The sequence below is a fragment of the Aspergillus flavus genome, chromosome 2, assembly GCF_009017415.1.
Source record: "Aspergillus flavus chromosome 2, complete sequence".
NCBI classification, from domain to species: Eukaryota; Fungi; Ascomycota; class Eurotiomycetes; order Eurotiales; family Aspergillaceae; genus Aspergillus; species Aspergillus flavus.
The window spans coordinates 4,693,202-4,713,540 of record NC_092409.1 but is presented as its reverse complement, the minus strand read 5'-3'; the positions used below and the strand labels follow the sequence as shown (position 1 = coordinate 4,713,540).

The 20,339-nt window shown below is 48.3% G+C and overlaps 9 protein-coding genes across 9 annotated transcripts; 4 read left to right on the top strand and 5 right to left on the bottom strand.

Annotated features, from left to right (window-relative positions):
- Positions 1–116: 116 nt before the first annotated feature.
- F9C07_2278014 (uncharacterized protein) lies at positions 117–898 on the top strand (the record flags this gene model as incomplete). The annotated part of the gene is made up of 3 exons (XM_071510268.1): positions 117–256; positions 415–492; positions 521–898. 3 exons carry the CDS (start codon positions 117–119, stop codon positions 633–635), a joined length of 333 nt encoding a protein of 110 aa, XP_071363973.1. The 3' UTR covers positions 636–898.
- A 66-nt stretch (positions 899–964) lies between these two features.
- On the bottom strand, positions 965–2,703 carry F9C07_2249 (putative coenzyme A transferase; the record flags this gene model as incomplete). The annotated part of the gene is made up of 5 exons (XM_071510054.1): positions 965–1,290; positions 1,347–1,716; positions 1,742–2,136; positions 2,189–2,383; positions 2,442–2,703. 5 exons carry the CDS (start codon positions 2,701–2,703, stop codon positions 965–967), a joined length of 1,548 nt encoding a protein of 515 aa, XP_071363972.1.
- A 676-nt stretch (positions 2,704–3,379) lies between these two features.
- On the bottom strand, positions 3,380–4,553 carry F9C07_2131431 (UMTA methyltransferase family protein). Its single transcript, XM_071509114.1, has 3 exons — positions 4,395–4,553; positions 4,279–4,335; positions 3,380–4,201 (listed from the first exon to the last, which is right to left on the bottom strand). The coding sequence occupies exons 1-3, from the start codon at positions 4,523–4,525 to the stop codon at positions 3,562–3,564; spliced, it is 828 nt and encodes a 275-aa protein (XP_071363971.1). The 5' UTR covers positions 4,526–4,553; the 3' UTR covers positions 3,380–3,561.
- Positions 4,554–7,023: 2,470 nt separating this feature from the next.
- On the top strand, positions 7,024–12,748 carry F9C07_2278011 (C2H2 type zinc finger domain protein). The gene is made up of 7 exons (XM_041290122.2): positions 7,024–7,247; positions 7,301–7,355; positions 7,458–8,535; positions 8,597–8,719; positions 8,769–8,819; positions 8,867–8,991; positions 9,041–12,748. The coding sequence occupies exons 1-7, from the start codon at positions 7,172–7,174 to the stop codon at positions 10,080–10,082; spliced, it is 2,550 nt and encodes an 849-aa protein (XP_041143338.1). The 5' UTR covers positions 7,024–7,171; the 3' UTR covers positions 10,083–12,748.
- F9C07_2252 (uncharacterized protein) lies at positions 10,490–11,107 on the bottom strand (the record flags this gene model as incomplete). The annotated part of the gene is made up of 1 exon (XM_071510080.1): positions 10,490–11,107. The coding sequence occupies one exon, from the start codon at positions 11,105–11,107 to the stop codon at positions 10,490–10,492; it is 618 nt and encodes a 205-aa protein (XP_071363970.1).
- F9C07_2253 (putative FAD dependent oxidoreductase) lies at positions 11,751–13,122 on the bottom strand (the record flags this gene model as incomplete). The annotated part of the gene is made up of 3 exons (XM_071510091.1): positions 11,751–12,746; positions 12,834–12,959; positions 13,024–13,122. The coding sequence occupies 3 exons, from the start codon at positions 13,120–13,122 to the stop codon at positions 11,751–11,753; spliced, it is 1,221 nt and encodes a 406-aa protein (XP_071363969.1).
- Positions 13,123–13,446: 324 nt separating this feature from the next.
- On the bottom strand, positions 13,447–15,708 carry F9C07_2254 (putative GARP complex subunit; the record flags this gene model as incomplete). Its single annotated transcript, XM_041284910.2, has 4 exons — positions 13,447–13,559; positions 13,614–13,649; positions 13,699–14,483; positions 14,535–15,708. The coding sequence occupies 4 exons, from the start codon at positions 15,706–15,708 to the stop codon at positions 13,518–13,520; spliced, it is 2,037 nt and encodes a 678-aa protein (XP_041143337.2). The 3' UTR covers positions 13,447–13,517.
- A 450-nt stretch (positions 15,709–16,158) lies between these two features.
- F9C07_2278008 (eukaryotic translation initiation factor eIF-5A) lies at positions 16,159–17,519 on the top strand. Its single transcript, XM_041290121.2, has 4 exons — positions 16,159–16,310; positions 16,485–16,751; positions 16,812–16,941; positions 16,994–17,519. Exons 1-4 carry the CDS (start codon positions 16,293–16,295, stop codon positions 17,056–17,058), a joined length of 480 nt encoding a protein of 159 aa, XP_041143336.1. The 5' UTR covers positions 16,159–16,292; the 3' UTR covers positions 17,059–17,519.
- F9C07_2278006 (RNA polymerase I-specific transcription initiation factor Rrn7) lies at positions 17,520–20,306 on the top strand. Its single transcript, XM_041290120.2, has 8 exons — positions 17,520–17,856; positions 17,948–18,038; positions 18,098–18,207; positions 18,265–18,506; positions 18,565–18,670; positions 18,721–18,859; positions 18,914–19,300; positions 19,356–20,306. The coding sequence occupies exons 1-8, from the start codon at positions 17,752–17,754 to the stop codon at positions 19,805–19,807; spliced, it is 1,632 nt and encodes a 543-aa protein (XP_041143335.1). The 5' UTR covers positions 17,520–17,751; the 3' UTR covers positions 19,808–20,306.
- The last annotated feature ends 33 nt before the right edge of the window (positions 20,307–20,339 follow it).

The window sequence follows — 20,339 nt, the reverse complement described above, 5'->3', positions numbered from 1 at the left end:
ACGGCAACAGCAAATGCAGCTCGACATTCGAGGGATCGTATTCCATCCAATAGCAAATCTGCTCCCCTTTGTTGTCCAAGAATGAGAGAGGATACTACTTACGAGGGTTTTTGAGAATGAAGCTTCAATCAAATCAAGATAGATACGAGCGACATCAGGATTTTGAGGGTTTAACGGCCAGGAAAGTCAGCAGTTCCAAAGTTAAATCAGAAAAGTACCGACGTCGCATTGGATATTTTACACCAAAGAGCTTCATGTTTGTAGCATATTCTTGATTTCCGGAAAAGAATCGACCTGACGCTCATGGGTGAGTGGGTCTAATGATGTAGTAGTACAGCATCCTCGCCGCTGCGCTGGCTGAGGGTCAGAGCATCGGGCTTCTGCAGGCAATCAATTATACTTTCCGGGAACTAGAAACTCTGACCACTTGAAGCGTGACTTCCTGGTTCTTCACAGACAGAGTGGATTCCAGACCCTGGACTCCGAAAAGTCGTAAATTAGCAACATAAAAAAACTATAGGGCTAAACGTCAGTGGATCGGCGTGTCAGGCGCTGCAGATGAACGAAGAAGGCAACTAATGCATGACGTTATTTGGACTGAAGAAACCCTTGCTTGGCAGGATGGCCAGGCCTAGCTAGACAAGAAAAGAATATGGCAGCAGTGAGACGGAGGCCAAATGATGTAGGAGTAGAAGTACTTCTGTCATAAGCGCCAGCGGGTCGCTTCTCCGTATCAGGTTTATGTCAAACTTTACAGCTTCATGCGACGTGTATGTTCAAAACCCATGGCCTCTAGTTGCAGCCAGAGACCAATAACATGTAGCGACTGGTACTAGTGAGGAATTGAGGCGCAGTGGACCATGCACAATGAGTTGCGACTTGAGTTAGAATGTCATGATATGGAATATCTTCGTAGCCAAAACAAAATCAATTTAACGTTCTATATGTGCATGGATATCTATAATTACAACATGGGCTTCAAGTCATCCGCAACCTTGAAAGGAGCGGCAGTCTTGCTGCGGATCTCCTCAACAGAGACACCCTCAGCGTGTTCAGCAAGGGTCAGACCCTCGGTGGGGCTGACTTCAAAGACGGCCAGATCAGTGATGATCTTCCACACGCAGCGGGGGCCAGTCAGGGGGAAAGAGCACTCAGGCAAGATCTTGGGGTTGCCCTTCTTGTCGACGTGCTCCATAGTCACAACGACCTTGGTCTTCTCAGGATTGGCGACCAAGTCCATGGCGCCACCAACACCCTTCACCTTACCAGGAAGCATAAAGTTCGCGAGATCTATGGGCAGTTGTTAGAGGCTGAAGGAGAATCCAGGAACATGATCGAAGACATACCTCCGTACTGGCTCACTTGGAGAGCACCAAGCATAGTAAGATCAATACGACCAGAGCGAATCATACCAAAGCTCTCGTGAGAGCCGAACACAGAAGCACCACTGGCCAGGGTGACAGTCTCCTTACCAGGGTTGATGAGGTCAGGGTCCTCCTCACCCGGCTTAGGGTAACCACCCAGTCCCAGAATACCGTTCTCGGCCTGGAGAACAACCTCCACGCCTTCAGGGAGATACGAAGGAGCGATCAGGGGCATTCCAATACCCAGGTTAACATACATTCCGTCGCGGAATTCCTTGGCAGCACGCTTGACGATACGCTCACGACGGGCGGTGGCTTCACCGGAACCTAGGTGGTTATGAGAAATGAGATTCTATTAAAGGAAGAAGATCGGGAACGGACTCACCGGCCTTGAGCATCTCGCTAGGGTCCTTAGCGAATGTGAGCTTCTCAATCTGCTTTTCACCCTGGCTCTGAATGACCTTGTTGACGTAGATTCCCTGCAGGTGGATATCCTCGGGGTCGATCTCTCCGACTTCGACAATGTGGTCCGCTTCAACAATGGTGTACTTGGCGTTCTTGGCCATGGCCTCGTTGAAGTTGTTCATCGCCTTACGGAACTGGCAGTTACCAAGCTTATCGGCCTTGTGAACCTTAACCAGAGCGTAGTCACCGAAAATTGCCTCTTCCAGAATGTAGTTCTTGCCGTTGAACTCGCGGGTTTCCTTAGGCTTGGACGTTTCCGCCACAGTGCCATCCTTGTTGTAACGTACGGGGAGTTCACCAGTTTGCACTGTCCAAACGTCAGCTCGTCTAGCCTGGCAAAGAGATTGGAGAAGACCAACCAATTGTTCCATAAGCCGCGGGAGTATAGAAAGCAGGGACACCAGCTGCACCAGCAGCACACTTTTCAGCAATGGTACCCTGGGGAGTGAGTTCCAACGCGAGGTCACCATTCAGATACATTTTTTCAAAGACCTTGTTTTCACCGATGAACGAAGCAATCATTTTACCAATTTGTCCGGATTCCAGTAACTGTCCTGTTTGGTATTAGTTGTCATTCTGCTGGTGTCGCAGCTCTATCCTTTAGGAACGTACCAAGACCAGCACCCGGCATGCCGGCATTGTTGGAGACCACGGTCAAATCAGTGACCTCCGGACGATCACGCACAGCGTTGATCAAAGTATTGGGCACACCCGAGAAACCAAAACCTCCAACAAGGAGAGTGGAGGAGCCCTTCAAGTCCTTAACGGCTTCCTGAGCTGATTCACATAGCTTATCGATTGCTCTTCTTGAGGTTGAGACGGAGAAGTTCCGCCGCCCTACAGGGCGGAACATGGAGAGGAAAGGTCGCGACATCGTGTCGACTAACCTTTGACAATTGACTCAAAACCGCAGGGAGTATGAAACTGAGGAAGGGAAAGAGAAGAAAGAAGAAGAGAGGGCAATAAAAAGAGATCCATGGCGGCGGCGCCACAGTAGCGACCTCAGCTTCGACCCCAACATGAGGGTCGATACGGAGTAACCAGCTACATTTTCGGTTAGATACAAAAGCCGACAAAGTGCTTATCCGCCCGGTCTTCGTAGACCGCTTTGCCGCCTTCCGAAGCCGGGCCCACCGCCGGCTGAGGTTTGGGGTACTGCCGCGTATGGGACTGTATTCGAAGTTTTCGAACTACGGTATCGCGGAGGGAAGAACCCTCATCCCCGCGGGGAATTGGAGACAACTTTGGGCCTTGCATCGGATGAGTTCAAGTTCTAGTTCAGCTGTCAGTGTGGGCTTTAATCTCTTATTATGAACTAACCCCCGACTGGACCTATAAGTACTAATATAACCCATTTGAACACTTAAAGATCTCCGATCTTAAGAACTAGTTAGATCAGATCGATTGGATAAAAGCGGTACAGACATTGGTCGGAAATGTCACGTATCGATTGTAAGTTACCATTCCGACAGCGGGAGTCACATCGGCAATGGGTGTTTTTTTTACGCCGTCCTTATCGCGTCTAATCGTGATGTTAATATTGTCCTATACTCCTGATCAGCTACACTTTGGTTGAGTTTTGTTGGCTGAGATTACCATGCTACTTGGACATTGATGCCGATGCCAAACCAACAAATGTATATATGTCAAACCGACTGTCTGTATGTACAATATTAACCTCGCTTTAAGAACTTGACCAGGTCTGTCCTCAGTTTCTATGGCCCCTATCGCATCAAGGTTTCCGACCATATACAACATGGACTGGAAGGTATAAATGCAGTGATCGATCAAAGAGCTCTTCCTTGACCTTGTCCATCATTACTTGCATCTCCTCTTCACTCCAACCAAGGACTCGCGTGAATAGTGCAGGTGTATAAGCCTCAATAGCTTGCAACTCTCCAACGAACCCAAACTTCCCGATTTCTTTCATTCTCGCGTCCTTAGGCCAAGTACCAAGGGGTACCTGTATTCCATGCCGAGTTAGATTGCCACACCGGTATACCGTTCGCTCACTAACCTTAAGTAACGTTTCTGTAACGTCCGCGAAACCAATATCTTCCAATTTCTGTTTCCATTCACAAGCGTCATCCAACGGCTTACCGAATTTTCGACCACCCTCACGGATGTTTTTCATCCACTCTTGAGCAGTGACAGCCTTCTCAGCAGTATCATCATCGGATAAGAAATGGGCGCTGACAGCTTGGAGTTCAAAGTAACCTCCAGAACTTGTATGGTCAAATACTTGCCGAAAAAGCTTGTCGATGTTGCCTATGCACCCGGACAGTTCACGCGCATGGATATAGTCGAATGGCGCTTTATACATCCAGTCTGATTCGAAGTCGTCTATCTCAAACTGACAGTTTGACGGTACCCTATAAAAGCTATAAGCTCGAATCACTCCCTGAAGTACAGTAACGAAGAGGAGGGAGAAAGGAAAAAGACACTATACCATTTCGGCTGGATAGGACTCAAATCATTACCAATAACCTGAGCATTTTCGTGTTCACTATAAGGTAATGTGGATGTTAACGCATGAGAAATTGAGCGATAATCATGCATCCTTACTCAGCGAAATCTATGGCCCACAAGCCGGTCCCAGTGCCCAGATCAAGAACACGTTTGGGGCTCTCGCTAAGAGGCGCCAGATGGAGCTTTCTTTCCAGCAACAGAGAGTATATATGGTGCACTAGGCCCATGCGGTCTTGTTCTGCTTCGTCATTCGGCTACCAGAGACTTAGTAATCCATATAACGGGGTGGTTATGGGATGCACTAGCTACCCCGATATAAATTCCTTCGCGATAGGCGTGATAGCGACGTCCATTCTGTTGAGGTTTCAGTAGCTTAAACACATCATTTGAAGTGTTTTTTGCTCATACCTCATATCTGGCCATTTCAGAGGCCTTGTTTCAGCCAGACTAACCTACAGGCGTTGCGATGAAAGCATCAGGAGATCATACCTGTAATCGGTAATGCTAGCGCTTATAGATGTCAATCCACTTGCAGAGGTAAGAGCTCTATAATGCACTGTTAGTATGCCATCCCCTGCTGTTTATTGATCCACCAGAATAAACAGGAGACTAACGAGTAGTCATCGCCAGCACTCTTTTCTTCGCCGGAGGAGCTGTCCTGGGCTATGTCAGTCGGCAACGTAAGGACCCTACTTTAGGCCACCTACATCAATTAGTAAAGGATCTGCTCCGAGTATTGACGAATAGTGAGCTTTTTGGGACGTTTCTTCGGACATTTTGTCAACAAAGCAAAATGGGAAACGGAAGCAGATGTTGACTAGATTTTTTTTTTTCTTTTGGGGAGGGGGGCGGGCGTTGTGGTTTAAAGCAGCTGCCCCTACCGAGGCTTCATCCTTGAGATATCCCTGTCAGTGGACCGGGGAACAGATCAAATGGTATGATGAACCGATCAATGGCTTGTGTCAGAGGTATCGTGCCCACTTTTCTTTCCTTCATGCTGCCACCTGTGCAGTCCTGATTTGCAAAAAGCCACTAATCGTAACGCTTAGTGGAGCATTACCTAACATGCGAGAGCGCACAGGGAGCCATCTGCAGTTGGGTGTTTAGCGTAGCATTCAGCAGACCAGATCGGATAGTTAATTAAACCTGGCAATCTGATTGGATCAATAGGGCTAGTCTCAACGGTCAACGCTGTAGCGTAGAAACTTAGTGATTGACTTTCCCCAACGTAGATGTTAAGTCGTCGTTATCGTACTTTTGTCGCCGCATCAAATGACTCCGATCAATCTTGGCGCACCGGAGCCCATATATTTGCAAAATCACATGATTGTATCGTCGACACTATCTAGAGAGACAGTTTTTGTCCAACGGTCTCAGCAAGGTCATTTGGAGACTCTAGGGTATAATATTAAGTGCCGTTGCTTTTGTTAGCCCTATCTCCGTGAGCATTCAAGAGTTGCAGCGTTTGCTTGCCAACTATACGAGCTCGTACGACATGTTGGTCACCCTAATGATGGCGATAATCAAATGAGCTTGCAGAATGACGCCAATGACCGATTTGAGAACGTTCTCCTCACGAATCCTCATCCAACGCTGAGCCGAGGGTATTATGGCGGGAGGTAATCCAGATAGTAGGTCGGACCTGATAGCACCAAATACGTCTAAACTATGGCAATGCATCGTTTTCCACATTATGTTCTTGAGTTCCAATCTCCACCATAGCTTATAGGGCTATACTATAGTTAAGTCTAATCTACGGAGTAGTTGTCCCGAGCCCCACATGCAAGTTGTGGTCCGTCACTATGCTTGGATGCCACGAGGAAGCTCAAGCCAAGAGGAGGCCGATGTGTTTGAGTCTAATCACCCATCTTAATTGCTAGGCCTAGACTGTATGGACAAGTCACATAGACCATAGCAGCTTTGATCACATATAGAAGCTATCTTTGTCTATTCTCTTTCAATCAGTGGAGAATTCGCTGATTCCCTTGCCTAAATCGCTTGACTCTAGCACACACCTGACTAACTTGCCTGTTCAATGATTGCAGTCTTTGTGAGTACCACGACAAAAGATGGTTGACACTGGTAATTAATTCCCCATAGAGTGTACACATCGCAAAGATATTGTTAGTAGTATAGTTAGTCGTTATTCGATAGGACTAGTAAAATAGGGTTGTGGCAAACAGAGCGATCGGCAATTGAATGGCGCCGCAAATGCCGACTTTTCCCCGCTTGCCGCCAAGGAGAGGACTGTAATTTATCAAGGCTGAATACAGTTGAGATACCTGAATACTCAATGTATGGGAAATTTGAGTCAGTTGCTGAGATCCCTAGAGGTGACTATTTACAGTACCTGTAATTGCTTCTGATCGTGGCGTTGATAACGAGGTACTACATCTATCTAGCTTCCCCACGGGGTACTAAAATGGGGCATCACTGCTGCAGCTGGCTGTAAACCATGTATAGTATTTATGCCAGACGGGTCACTGCAGCAACATCCATATTACGTACAACAATAATATAACTACCATAGATCTTAATGAGTATAGTATAGAGAAAGGTAGAAGATAACTGCAGTCAGATTGTCTGCACTGACAGTCAGCAAGAGTACGTACTTTTTAATACAAACATGATATCCAGCCATTAGCTACCTTCAGTAATGTATGTATGTATTGTTACTAGCTGAGATTAGAAACCCAAATGGATTTCCCCATCCCGCATGCCCCCATTTTTTTTTTTCCTCTTTGCTTCTACTGCAACTCAATTTGTGCCTACTCCTTACTCCTCTTCATCTTGAAAACTTTGACTGAGTGCAATGCTCTCGCAGTCCGAGAGATTAATCGACTATCTGTCCTTGCAGCTCCGCGAGCTTCACGATGGTTATCAAGAAGTGCAACATCTGTGACCGTCGCTTCAAAAAGACAGAGCACTTCAAGCGCCATGAACGGTCCCGTCAGTCAACTGCGCCCAGATCTTTCTCCAGAATGGGTTTTAATATATCATAGATACCAAAGAAAAGCCCTACGAATGCAATGTCTGCCACAAACGGTTCTCTCGAAGGTATGCAGCTTCTAACGCGATAAGCATTCTTTAAACATTGGATAGCCTGCACATACACAGGTTGCATTCGACGGGTAAGCGACTGTGACTTACAAACTCCAGCGATGTTTTAAGCCGTCATGCTAAGGGCCATAATGGTCCAGCTGCGCACTCAACCACCAAGGCACTCGACCAACAGCCCCCGGCATCATCGGCCCAGGACTCCCATTATCAACCGTCCAATATCCCTGACAATGGTCAACAATTCTTTCCTAATGTGGACGCCGGCGTTTATTCTAATTCAATCCACACGCAAGCGGTAGGGCCTCGCGACATACCCACCACTGCGGCAGCAGGTCTCCCATCATCACTGGACTTTCTGGCGGACGTCTCGTCCCATCATGCGCGCACCGAGCCGGATGCCAATTCAATGCTTGTGGCTGACCAACAAACGTATTTCGAGGAACCAACGGTATACCAACCGTCCTACAGAGGGCCTGTATTTGATCCTATGCCAAATGATTCGCTCCAGCTGTGGCTGAACCCTTCTGATGCAACTTCATATCCTGGTTCTTTGGATTTTGGGCATGACTCTAATATCGGTCTGATTGAGGAGAACGTGGGAACCTCCACGACACAGCGCCCCCAGCGACATGACGGGCCCTCTACTGATACAGACGATACAAAAGCCGGTGCAACTATTCCGAATGATAGATTTGCCAAAGTTCAGAACTGTTGGCTGGGTCCATCGAATAGCACCGGGCGCCTCATCAATGGTATCTGGCGGGAGGTGGCGTACGGCAGCATAGACAATATCTTTGCGGCGCACTCTGGGCAATCATCAAGTAGTCCGCCTGTATTACTGCAGAAGTCAAGATATGGTCTTGATGAGGATTGCAGAAGACACCTTCATGCCACGTTTGGATACATGCGACTATACAGCCAACGAAATCGTACTTCCAGCGCTCCTCCAGCTTACGACTCGGCACTGATAGCTCTTGCCCAGTTTCCTCCCGCTGAAATCTTAGACATGGCACTTGACCTCTACTTTCGCAACTTTCATCCGCTTGTACCCTTTATCCATGTCCCAACCTTTTCCGCCAGAAACACTAGTCCTTTGGTGCTCTATGTCATGTGTCTAATCGGGATGACTTTCCTAGGAACACAGGGTACAGCTTCTTTCGTATCTAAGAATTTCACTGTAAGATGCGCCCTAGAGAAATCCCGCAGACCATTGGTTTACTGATATGATTTTCTACCAGTTCGTCCTGGAGAAACTTACGGCTGAATTGGCCATGTGTTCTGTTGGCACTGAAAGCTCGGGAAACGCTATGTCGGCATTTGCAGCAGCCGCTCTTTTCCTTAATCTAGCTGCTCTGACTGGGGTACGTAGTGTCTCACCCGAGGCGCTTCTAGATACTGATCAACATGTAGGAGAAGGGCCATATTGAGAAAAGCCAGATGCTCTATGTCAACCTCATATCGGTAAATATGGAAGACTATCCATACTTCTTCACGCTAACTCAATATAGGTTGCACAAAGGCACGGTTTGTTTTCGGCTACCGAAGGTCAATTGCTCGACAAAAGTATGTTTGAAAGCATTACAGACAATGTTCTAAGATGGAAAGCCTGGAGCAAAGTAGAATCTGTTAAACGGTTCGTTACCTGATATAACCGGAAGCCCAAACAGACACTGACCAAGCAGATTAATTATTGCACTGCTCGTCCTGGATGCCTGGCTATCATCCTTCCTATCCACGAGCCCCATCATCGTCTCCGATAATATTCAGCTCATTCTGCCATGTAGTGAAGTGCTCTTCGAAGCCAAAGATCCAACGCAGTGGGTACAATTGATTCGTGGGGGCCAGTGCATGTTAATGCCCTCTGTGCTGTCTCCGTCAGAAAATGTGGAGATCGCACCATTGGACAGCCGTGTCGATAATTTGGGCTTGTATGCAGTATTATCGATGGTGCAGCTTAAGCTCTCGGAGTCGTATCATCGCCTCCTGTCTAATCGCGCAAGCTACCCATTTGCTCCATGTCACACCTATGCCATGGATGGTCGTGCCAGATGTCTCTCAACTCTTCAAATCCAGATAGCTAGCAAGTACGGTTATATCCAAGGGCGTCTGGACCCAAACGCTAGTATCTTGTGGCATAACATGTGTATGAACCTCACAGCGGATATTCAGATTTTTGAACTGGCTGCGGGACGTGCAGGTCCAGGTCCAGCGCGCATGGCCCTCAACGATATTGCTGCTTGGTCGCAAACACCGGCCGCCCGGAGGGCTTGTCTACACGCAGCCCACGTGTACAAAATTATGATACATCGCAAAGCATCGGATCACATTACGTTTCATTCAGTCTTTTCGCTTTTTACCGCAGCTCTCGTCTTGGGTTTGTACATATACATGGTGCCCAGTAGCACTGAGCCACAAACTGGAGGCACGCCAATCGACATCCTAGATGACATAGACTGGAATAGTCTGTGTGGCGAGGGATTCACCAGCTTTATGGAGCCTAACGGGGCTCAATCTTGTACAGAGTCGGATGAGGCAGCGGTGAACTTCATTCGAAACGGGGGCACCGTATATTTCCGTGGGGTCCCTTTTCAGAGTGGCTATAACTCGGCGCGACGCATTTTGCTGGACTATGCGGGCCTGTTGAAGGATACTGGAAAGTGGAGCGTTCGCAAATTTTCCCACGTGCTCTATATCATGAGCGACGTCCTGATGGATATGGATTGAGCGTACTAACGTCGGCCATATTCAAACATTACTAACCGCGCAATGATCCTTTCTACATTCCAGCCGGCCTGCGGAAGGGGTCTGGGAAGCCGCTTCGAGCGGTTAACCACGAGGCCGTGGAAACCTGAGTTGGGAGGTGGACTAGATTCCACGTAGGAGAACTCTCTTTATATTTGGACAAGTCGGCTCTCCCAAACTAGGACTCTATCAGTCCTGTGTCGAATCCCAAGTTGAGCGAGAAACTTTATATTCAGCCACATACGGGCGGTATGATATACACATGAAGACATCGCATTTCTACACCAATGACCATACACCGGATATCTTCACCTCAGAAGGAACGAAAATACGCTGAACAGCAAAGAAAATATAAGCTATATCTCGTGTCACTTTGCACCACAACCGCCTCAGGCTACCCAGCTTCTATTCTTAACCCTCTGCCAAAGTTTCTCCATCTCTTCATTGGAAGCCATCACAGAAAGCATATAATGCTCATCATCGCTCAAATGTGATTCTCCTTGGGGCTCACCCGCAAGCACAACTCTTGATAGTCCATGGTACCCTTCCGCATACCACTCCGGCTCCGACCCATCGTCACTCCGCGCTTCGATATGGTCACCTTCATCATCTACCCCCGTTAACGGGTGTGTTTCACGGTATTTCGGCAGACTCAGACCATTACACCGCGCATTCGGCATATGCAGCACGTTGTCTAGCACGAGTGTGTTGATCTCACCATCGCCCGAGCGTCGTCGGACACGCAGTTCGACGCTCCCTACACCGAGGACCCGTGAGCCGCCGACCTTCCCCGGCGCTCGTCGGTAGCTTCGGAATGTTGCACGGTTCTTGGCGTAGTGGCAGTTACCACCTGTAACAATCCAATCCCAGCATCTATTATATGTACTGGATTGTTTAGATTTTGGTTGGGACTTGGACTCTATGGATGACTTGGTTTGAGAGTACGGTTGATGACGGTAGGAGTGTTTTGAGACGTGATGGTTTGACGCTTGGGTTGAATGTGGCATTGTTCTGTGATTCAGGTTGTAAAGCTCTCAGGTTCTAAAGGAGGGACTTGAATAATGGGGGATTGAATACAGTAGAGAAAGTGGGATGCTGTTTTGAGTAAAAGGAATGTAGATGGATAGGATACATAGGAGGGGCATTTCGTGGCGAGTACATCCAGAGTACATATATATAGCCGTTGTACGAACAGAACCCAGCTCGAACCTGGCCCAGAACCAACAGTACAACTTCCAACGAACAATCCCAGAACAATGGTTGGGGGACGTTGGAAAACCAGTCACAGAATTGGGAAAAGTGTTGACGTAACCGGAGGCAGGATGGCGAATTGTCTTTGCTTGGCTACCAATTAAGCATCTCGACAAGCTTATTAAGGTGGAGTGATGAGTAACGGTCTTTCGTCAACTCTCTTACCGAGGAGCGGATTATGCTCATGTTCTTTGTATAGACCTTGGGAAGGACGGGATTTTGTGTTAGGGCGGGAGAATTTAGATTTTGAAGATTCGGATTTATCAATGCAGTTGTCTATGTTATGCATATGCATATGCAGTGCAGTATGTACAGCGGGTATATACGTGATGGTTTTTTTTTTTTTTTTTTTTTTTTTTTTTTATAGATCCTTCCTATATGCGAGGCACATATGGACGATCATTTCCTCCCATACAGAAGACCCTTCACCATTTCCCCGATCGCCAACGAACTCGTCAGCCCTGGGCTCTCAATTCCAAGCAGGTTAATGAACCCAGGGAAGCCTTCCTCTTCCTGGATGATAAAATCCTGGAACCCTTTGCCTGTGTTCACGGCCCCACCGCGTTCCAGCTTGGGTCGGATCCCACAGTAGTCTAGACTGATCGCCTCGGGGTCCACGTTGGGTAAATAGGTCTTGATCTCCCGGAGCGCCTGCTGCAACCGGGCGGGACTGGGCACGAGGTCATTCGGATCATCCACCCATTCCACGTCGGGGCCGAATCGTATGCGGCCTCCGAGGTCTAGAGTCAGATGGGTGCCTAGGCCGCCGTGGCCGGGCAGTGTGGCTGGATAGACCAGCACGGAGGTTTTCGGGAACGACGCCGCGTACGAAAAGTATGTTCCTTTCGCGTAGTACGGGGTACGGTGTCGCTCGGGTGGGAGGACCATGTTATTGATATAGCAAGCGTAGTTCCCGGCGCTGTTGACCAGCGTCTCGGCTGTGATGGACGTCTCTGTGCCGTCGCTCGTCACAGCCGTGATCCGGTATCCGTTCTTTCCTCCATTCAACGCCTCAATTCCCGTTACATTCGTGAGAAACGCACAGTCGCCGCCGCGGTCCTCGAAGTCGCCCTGTAGATAGGTCATCAGGGAGTGGCTGTCTACAATCCCCGTGGTCGGACTCTCGACGATCCCTGCGAGAGCCTGGACCTCAGGTTCGAGAGCCTGAGCCTCTGCGCGACCGATGAGTCGCGTCGGTACGCCTATCTTCTGTGCATGCTCGTGGGTCTTGAGCGCTGCGGCCCATTGCTCTTCTGTCTGCGCTACGATCCATTTCTTGGTGTTGCGGTGAGGGAGTCCGTTCCGCGCGCATAGATCGTACACCATCTCTTTTCCTTTGATGCAGAGCTTGGTCTTCAAGGTATCGACTCCGTAGTATAACCCGGCATGGATGACCTGTATGCAACAGAAAAAAACCACAATTACAATTAATGCGTTGATTCAATGCGAAGACGTCTGATCGGAAGGGGGAGTACTACTCACCTCCGAATTGCGACTACTCGTCTCCGTGCCTGGCGCATCGTGTCTCTCTAGAAGAATTGTTGACGTGCCCTCTCGCGATGCCAATTCCCGGGCTACTGCGAGACCGACGACCCCCGCACCAATGACCTTTTGGCTGAATGAGCGTTTGTTTTGGAAAGTGCGCTGAGGAGAGTCAAGGAGAGGTGTTTACCGCATGTGTGACATCTGCATTGGCTGGTCGCGAGCTGGAGAAGCCGCGCCGCGGGTGGAGGAATTTCCTCGAAATCGAGAGACTTGTGCGCATGGCCATGTTCTCTGAGATAGGGAGTTGAATTAATCTAGGGGGTCCATTGACCACGGCCTTGTTAGGTAGGGGGAATTGTTTGTCGATGGCGCAATTCCCCACATGGGTGAAATGCCGACCGGCGATAAGGGCGCGGCGATAAGAAAAGGTCTGTGTCTGGATTGGGTAAAGGTTCAGGCGACCTCTCAATCTGCATTAGGTTAAGGTATACTCCGTACATGCCTAAGAGAGACCATCGAGAGCCAGTCATACTTTGTTACGCGAATTAGGTACTAGAACGCATATGCAGTAATATCTATAGTATTTAGATGAGGTGTTTTGTGTGATGTGTAGGTGTTGTATGTCAATAGTATTCTGTGCTCTATGTATCTCCTGAGCAACCTGAACTATAGTCGAAGACTCTAACCACGCTTTCCAACACTCTTTAACATGTCGTCCAAATGCTAGATACCATTAGTTTAACTGCTTGGGTAGAGGGCAAAGAGTCTCCTACTTACCCGTTTCTGTTCAGTCGCTAACTTGCCATGGGTATCCTGCCTGAACGTCAGTGAAAGCTCTTTTCCAAGAGGGCAATCAACATACGCTGATGATAGTCAAAATCAAAGAATAATTATTAAATAGAAATCTTTCCCGTCTTTTCGCATCGCCGCCAATCCTGCTCAGCTTCGCCAAAAGGCTATCAAACTCGGCTGCTAACCGCGACAAACTGTTAGACACCGGCTCGTCGTCTCCAGCTTCACTACTCAGCACTAAAATTCCATGCAACAGCTGACCAAACCTCTGCGTAAGGAAGTGGGGCGCTGAGGATTGGTTCAAGTCATCCCCACCAGCCAGAGATAGGGCGGATACAGCACTTCGACCCGTGTGCGAAGCTACCCGCTTTAAAGACTCGCAGTGAAGGTCCATGATCACCTGGAACCTAGGCCAGAGCCGTATGTTTACACCATTGATGTACGCGTCAGCAACGGGTACTTTCCGCCGTTGGAGTTCAAAAGCGGCCTGCTGATTCAATCGTACGCAAATCAGGACTCCTAGAGAGTCGGTCGTGTGCTCGACTAATCGCTTGGTCAATCCTTGACCAAGAGCAAAGACCGGGTCGAATATTTCGGTAGCTTTGCGGGATATCTGCTGGAAGGACAAGGTGGAGAACATCTCCGTCATGAAGGAGTATTCAGCCGAGACATTGTCCATCAAGGCCAGGTTGAAGTTTCGGAACGGAACCTCAATTCCATGGAAAGAAGTGTCCTCCTCTGCTACGTATGAAGATATGGCCATGTGATTGCCAGTGCGCAAGATTTCAATTCTCCTTCCTAGCGAGAATGGGTCATGCGCCGCGGCACCAGCCCGCCCACCAGGGACGAAGTTTCCTATAGCGATGTCAGATTCCGTAGCGCAGCGAGAAGGAACAGAGAACTAACCTGATTTTGGAGCCGAGGGATCTCCTCCTAGCACTTCATTCCGATCGCTAGGGTACACTTTGATCTTTTCAAGCGCTTGCAGATAGCGGGTAAAATGAGATAGGTAATACCACCGCATCGTGTTGATGTAAGCCTGCGTGATCTCCCCCGCAAGGGTTGGATGTGCTTTGCACAGGTAGCTATACAAATCCTTGAATTTTACCAAGCGCTGCTGTTGGATAATCTGAGCGTTGATATTTGGGGACCGCAAGGCTCTGATCTGTGAGACCAAATAGTCCCGGATCCTTTCAACTGCTTTTTTCTTGATATCACTCAGAAGTGGGCGAACGTCCTCGACCGACTTAGCGCTACTAGGGCTAGTAACTTTGGCTTCTATAGTGGCTGCCCGGCTCTCGATCTCATTCAGCGCTTTGACCCAATTCTCATCAATCGGTCCCTCTACAATTAGTCGGACAGCGTTTGGAGAGATGGAAATCTCCTCCACAGCGGGCCCCAGAAGTTGTTCTACATTGCGTCGATTAGCCAACATTGCATTCAGCTGTATGGATCGAGTCTGGAGGGTCTCTATCTCCGCTGAAACTGCACCGAGTTCAGTCTGAAAGTCATTCAGGTACTTCTCTACCGACCTAGAAACATCGTCACAGCCTGTGATAGCCGAATGCAGATCCTGGAATTTATCTCTTTCCTTCTCGAATTGTTGGATTGTTTGCGCGCCAACGTCGCTATATTTAGCCCTCCTCGGCTCATCGGGTTTCGTGACAAACTCCTCGAGGCTAAGACCTCCAAAGTCGATTCCCGCCACCAGCTGCGACGGTTTTGTTTTAAGTGTAGAAGATAGAACAGGCGATTCTGCTCCCGCCAGCTTTTCCTTCCGCTTTCCAATAATATCATTTAGCACATCAAGTGGATCCGCGACGTTAGATGGCCGAGCCTTCGCAGGGAACTGTTTCAAAGCCGTGTCGTCGGCACGTTGAGTGGCGGAAAGAGAAGTAGTAGAGTCGCTAGGAGTGAGTAAGTTGGACAATGACGATCCAGGTCGACTGGGCTGAGAACGACTATTCTGTGCATAGGGAGACAGACGAGAAGTGGGCCGTCGAGGAAGGGGGGAATTGCTGCGACTATCAATTTGAGGTCCTGAGGGGGTCGAATGACCGGACATGCGGTCAAGCCACATCGTGAAAGGCCAGCCCGGAGAGGCGTTCAAGTATGGAGCAGTGGTTCACCGGCCTCATTGGGAAAGGCCGCCCAAGAGTAATAAGACCACACTTGTGGCGAGGGAGAGAATAACGCAGCCTCAAAAACAAAAAAAAAAAGGAAGGAAGAAAGAAAGAGTGACGATGGATAGGAACTTCCGACGGGAAGGAATAAGCGTGCAAGAACAAAGGAAGGAGAGAAAGGATTGAGGTTGGTATAAAGTCCGTTGTTCAGGAGAGTGCCGTTGACATCCATGAGGTACCTTTCGGAAGCTCACCAATAAAGACGGTGGTCGAGACGCTACGGCAAACGAAGCAGACCAGAGACACAGCATATCCGAAACTAAACCTGTTGCGGTCTAGCGACATCAACACCCCGCCACAACAAAATACTTTTTTTTAATTCGGCGGTTTTCGTCCATTTCTCTCTTCGTCTCTTTTAACCTTCTAATTTTTCTTCCTTTCCCCCTCTCTCCTCCTACTCAATCTCCTTCCTCCTCTCTGCCTCTTTCCTGCTTGCATCTCTGGTTTTCCCTTGTCATTCACTCAAACCAAAACCCTCACCATGTCTGACGAACAGCACGTATGTAATCGCCCCTCTACACTTCTCTCCACCTAATTTTAATGTACCTGCGCTGTTGGGCATTTTCAGCCCCGCATCTTGATCCCCTCCCCTCGTTGCACGCAAATGCGTCTGCGCATCGTTGGCTCCATTTCACCACAGTTTAAATTGACGGCATTTCTTTTTTCTACATAGGGCTTCGAGACCGATGCCGCCGGTGATGCCGGTGCCTCTACCACCTACCCCCAGCAGTGCTCTGCTCTGAGGAAGAACGGTCACGTTGTCATCAAGGGCCGTCCTTGCAAGATCGTCGATATGTCTACCTCCAAGACCGGAAAGCACGGTCACGCTAAGGTTCACCTTGTCGCTCTCGACATCTTCACCGGCAAGAAGCTTGAAGATCTGTCCCCCTCCACCCACAACATGGACGTTCCCGTCGTCAAGCGCACGGAGTACCAGCTTGTAAGTAGCCCGAAAATTGATGGCTGTCCGCTAGGGGCTGTTTTTGCTGATCTCGTATAGCTTGATATCACCGACGATGGTTTCCTGTCCCTGATGAAGGATGATGGTGATACCAAGGACGACGTCAAGGTCCCCGACAGCGATGTCGGTACAAGGATTCAGAATATGTTCAAGGAGGGCAAGGACGTCAGTAAGTATACAATGCTCTACTAACCGTCAAGTCGTTACTAACGAAGTTCTAGACGTCATCGTCCTCACTGCCATGGGTGAGGAAGTCGCCATGGACTGCAAGGAAGCCCCCAAATAATGAAATCACCATAGTCATGGACTTCTTTTGTGCTCCATTGGTTCTTGTGCGTTCTAGGGTATCCTTGAATTCTGCCCCTTCGATTGTGAAGTATGTTAAGTTTTAGGCGAGATCCGACCTGGCTCTTATATTGACCAGGTTGCGTTGGCAGCGTAAAGCGTGCTTTGTCATGACGAGAACCAGTCTGAGTCTCGCTTTCACGATATTTTGACGAATTCCAAAAAATTTCAGTGGCTCTACCTAATACGCAAGAGTTCTTCTTTCCTTTTCACTTTTTTATCTTTATTTTTTTACTTTTTCTTTTTTTGGACAGGTACCATCACCATTCTCGTAGGATAAAAAGGATGAAAGAAGGAAAGACCAACGAAGAAAAAAGATACTTTTGGTCAAGACATGGAAGGGACTAGCGTATATGGGTAACGGTTCCTTAAATAAATAAATTCATTCTTGAGCACTGTGAACCTGCAATGCGTTCCGTAGGTTTTCGGCCGTAGAGCAATATGTTTGCAGTGATTTGACATGCCTGAAAAGAAGGTAAGGGAAGAAAAAGAAAATTTCAAAAACAACTTGAACATCAAATCTACCCGTATTCAGCACTCAACCACCAACGTACCCCACACAACAGGGGAAAGGCCCCCGGCTTCTATACTCAGTATCTTAATGATTCAAGAATGAAGAACACCTGTGCCCTCCATGGAGTATACTATCCGAGGGGTCTGTGGGCAGGAAGGGTGCCGTGAAACTCGGTATTATCTCGATAATGGGCTCTGGTTCTGCCGCCGGGGTCATCAACAAGAGGTATGTTCGTAGCCCATCTTAGCCTCCCCCGCTCAGCATATAGAAGAGAATAAAGCGAAGGGGATGAGTCACGCTTACGAAATAAAACAAGGGCCGGCAAGTTGAAGAAGAGCCTGACGACTTTGGGACGCAAGGCAAGACGAATCGGGTGAAGAAGGCAGTGACCGAAAAGGGTGCAAAGAGTAAGTAAGCGTTGCTAATCCGGCTGAACTCCTATCAGGTGCTAATTTATGTCTATTAGCGTATCGTGGCCGACAGGCCTACAGGCTCTTTCTGCAGGTGTATCAGTTGATCCTCTGGAAGCAGTGCCATGCCCTGGTACAAAGCCGAGGTTTTCCGGCGCAACTCGAGGTGCGCCCTCATTGGTTCAATCTTACCCTACGTTGTCGGCTGACGATTAAGGTACAGCATGTCGTCCGTGACTTGTGGGCTCTTCGTCTGGAAACCTACTTGAATAAGATACAGGATTCTTCTGACGGTGGTGAGATAGAGTTCTTCAGCTCACAGCCCACCGCAGATCAGGAGGAGCCAGATATCGTTAAGTTTGGAGGGAAGCATCTGCAATGGCCTCGACTCGTGGACTCCGTCGCCCTCTGCTACTTGGGGGCTTTATTAATGCGCCTTCCAGTCGGTATTGGGGACTTTCATCGGTAAAAAATCCCTAGCATGGGTATCGGATGGTAATTATGATCTGACTTCCCGCTCCAGGATGATCATGTACGGAGATATTCCTTATATTCGCATAACACGCTCAATCCCTCGTGAGATGAGAGATAAATTACCCCAGGAGTATCTCTCAATAATCGAGACAACGGTGAGCATTCTTGTCCTCTTTCTAAGGATCATCTGCTGAACGTCTCTTAGAGGTTGCTAAAAGCCGAGCATCTTCATAAGGCTGTTTTGCAATTGTCACTTCTTTATCGCCACAAATTTGGCGTACACTTCCCAGCTCTAAATCTGCCGCCGATACTATATCATTATATTAGGAGACTAGCTCTTCCGGGTAAGAAGCAATCGCAGTGCGGGTGATCTACCCCTATACTAATGTATTGTTTAGTTGATATCTACTCCGCCGTGAAGAGACTGCAGGTTCTTCTTGGTTTTTCCTTCGAATTCCCGAAAGGTCTTGCCAGCAGAAGTAGACCTCATGACCTACCTGAAATCCAATTGATCACCCTCATCGTTATATCTACCAAGTTACTTTTTCCCTTCGACGACCTTAAAAGATACCCTGCCTCGGCAAAGGAACCCACCACGCAAGTCATCGATTGGAAGCACTGGGCTCAAGCCCAGAGACAGTTTGATAGCCGAGAAACAGCCAGAGGCAGAATTGGCAAAGGCAATGAAATCCTAGTGGATGAGCGTGATGTGTTTCACATGACACCAAGTCAACTGGATGAGTACATGAATTGGTACGAGAATAACTGGCTCGACAATAGCAAAGGTATGGCGGCATGGTGACAACTTGTTTTGTTCGTGTTGCTAACCCTCTACAAAAGCGTCAAATCCACTAAGCGATTTATTTCCCGTTGGGCCAACCGGCACGGACTCTCGAGAAGTAGCAGGTCCACCGGATGAAGATGATGAGGAGGCTATAGGCTCAATGATACGAACAGTTACACAACAACTCAAGCCTCGGAAAGTTATCACGGAGGATAACTCGGATGTCCCTCGACCAGGATCATCGTATGTGCGGTATAAAATGGAGTCTGATTTGCCCGAGAATGCACGACCTTTCTACGAAACGGCAGCAAAGGTGGTTGGAGTATCATTATCTACCCTCGTACGAGCTGTCTCCCATGCAGAATATAAGATTATGCGATGGCTGGAAGACCAGAGACGGATTGAGCTCTATGGAGATGCTTCAGGCATAGAGTTTGCGAAATTCGACAGCTCTGATGATATGGGTGAACAAGATATGACCGATTCGGATGACAGTCCTTCATATTAAAACCTCCATATTAGGTATAATTTTCCCTGTTATATCTCTCGTTCGATGCTCTCAATGTCAGTAAAAATATATATATAACCAGCGGAACAACTTACGACCGCATGACACGTTCCGATAACTGGTCAAGGGAACGGTTTAATCTACCCAAACAAGTTATTATCCCTGCGCCCATAAAGGACACCTGCAATACGACGTTGGGGTAAGCATTCGAGCCCGAAGAGCGACAGGTAATATGAAGCGATTCGCCTCCGACAGTTTGACAAATTACAATTATCGTTGCATCATCTAATCACATGTCGGAAACGCATTATGCTTATTGTCATGCTTACTTATTTTTCGCGCTAGCGATGAACCAGTTCCTGTACTGTGAAGAGACATGCATGCAGATACGAGCTGTAGAGCAATATCTAGACATCCGGTGGCGTTTCATCAAGGAGCATTGATCTAGACTCAAGGAATTTGGTCTATCATACGATGTGACAAAGTACCAAGAACGGGGTATAAAAAGATGAACATGACTTTGGACTGAGAA

Bases quoted from the DNA above. Each gene is read 5' to 3' on its own strand.
- F9C07_2278006 (XM_041290120.2), top strand. From the start codon at position 17,752: ATGGAGTATACTATCCGAGGGGTCTGTGGGCAGGAAGGGTGCCGTGAA. The intron at 18,208-18,264 runs GTGCGCCCTCAT...ATTAAGGTACAG, and splicing joins GTTTTCCGGCGCAACTCGAG to CATGTCGTCCGTGACTTGTG. The intron at 18,860-18,913 runs GTAAGAAGCAAT...TGTATTGTTTAG, and splicing joins TAGGAGACTAGCTCTTCCGG to TTGATATCTACTCCGCCGTG.
- F9C07_2278008 (XM_041290121.2), top strand. The intron at 16,752-16,811 runs GTAAGTAGCCCG...GATCTCGTATAG, and splicing joins AGCGCACGGAGTACCAGCTT to CTTGATATCACCGACGATGG. The intron at 16,942-16,993 runs GTAAGTATACAA...ACGAAGTTCTAG, and splicing joins CAAGGAGGGCAAGGACGTCA to ACGTCATCGTCCTCACTGCC.
- F9C07_2131431 (XM_071509114.1), bottom strand. From the start codon at position 4,525: ATGGGCCTAGTGCACCATATATACTCTCTGTTGCTGGAAAGAAAGCTC. The intron at 4,336-4,394 runs GTAAGGATGCAT...ATTACCTTATAG, and splicing joins TGGGCCATAGATTTCGCTGA to TGAACACGAAAATGCTCAGG. The intron at 4,202-4,278 runs GTATAGTGTCTT...TAGCTTTTATAG, and splicing joins AGTCCTATCCAGCCGAAATG to GGTACCGTCAAACTGTCAGT.
- F9C07_2278011 (XM_041290122.2), top strand. From the start codon at position 7,172: ATGGTTATCAAGAAGTGCAACATCTGTGACCGTCGCTTCAAAAAGACA. The intron at 8,536-8,596 runs GTAAGATGCGCC...ATTTTCTACCAG, and splicing joins TCGTATCTAAGAATTTCACT to TTCGTCCTGGAGAAACTTAC. The intron at 8,820-8,866 runs GTAAATATGGAA...AACTCAATATAG, and splicing joins TCTATGTCAACCTCATATCG to GTTGCACAAAGGCACGGTTT.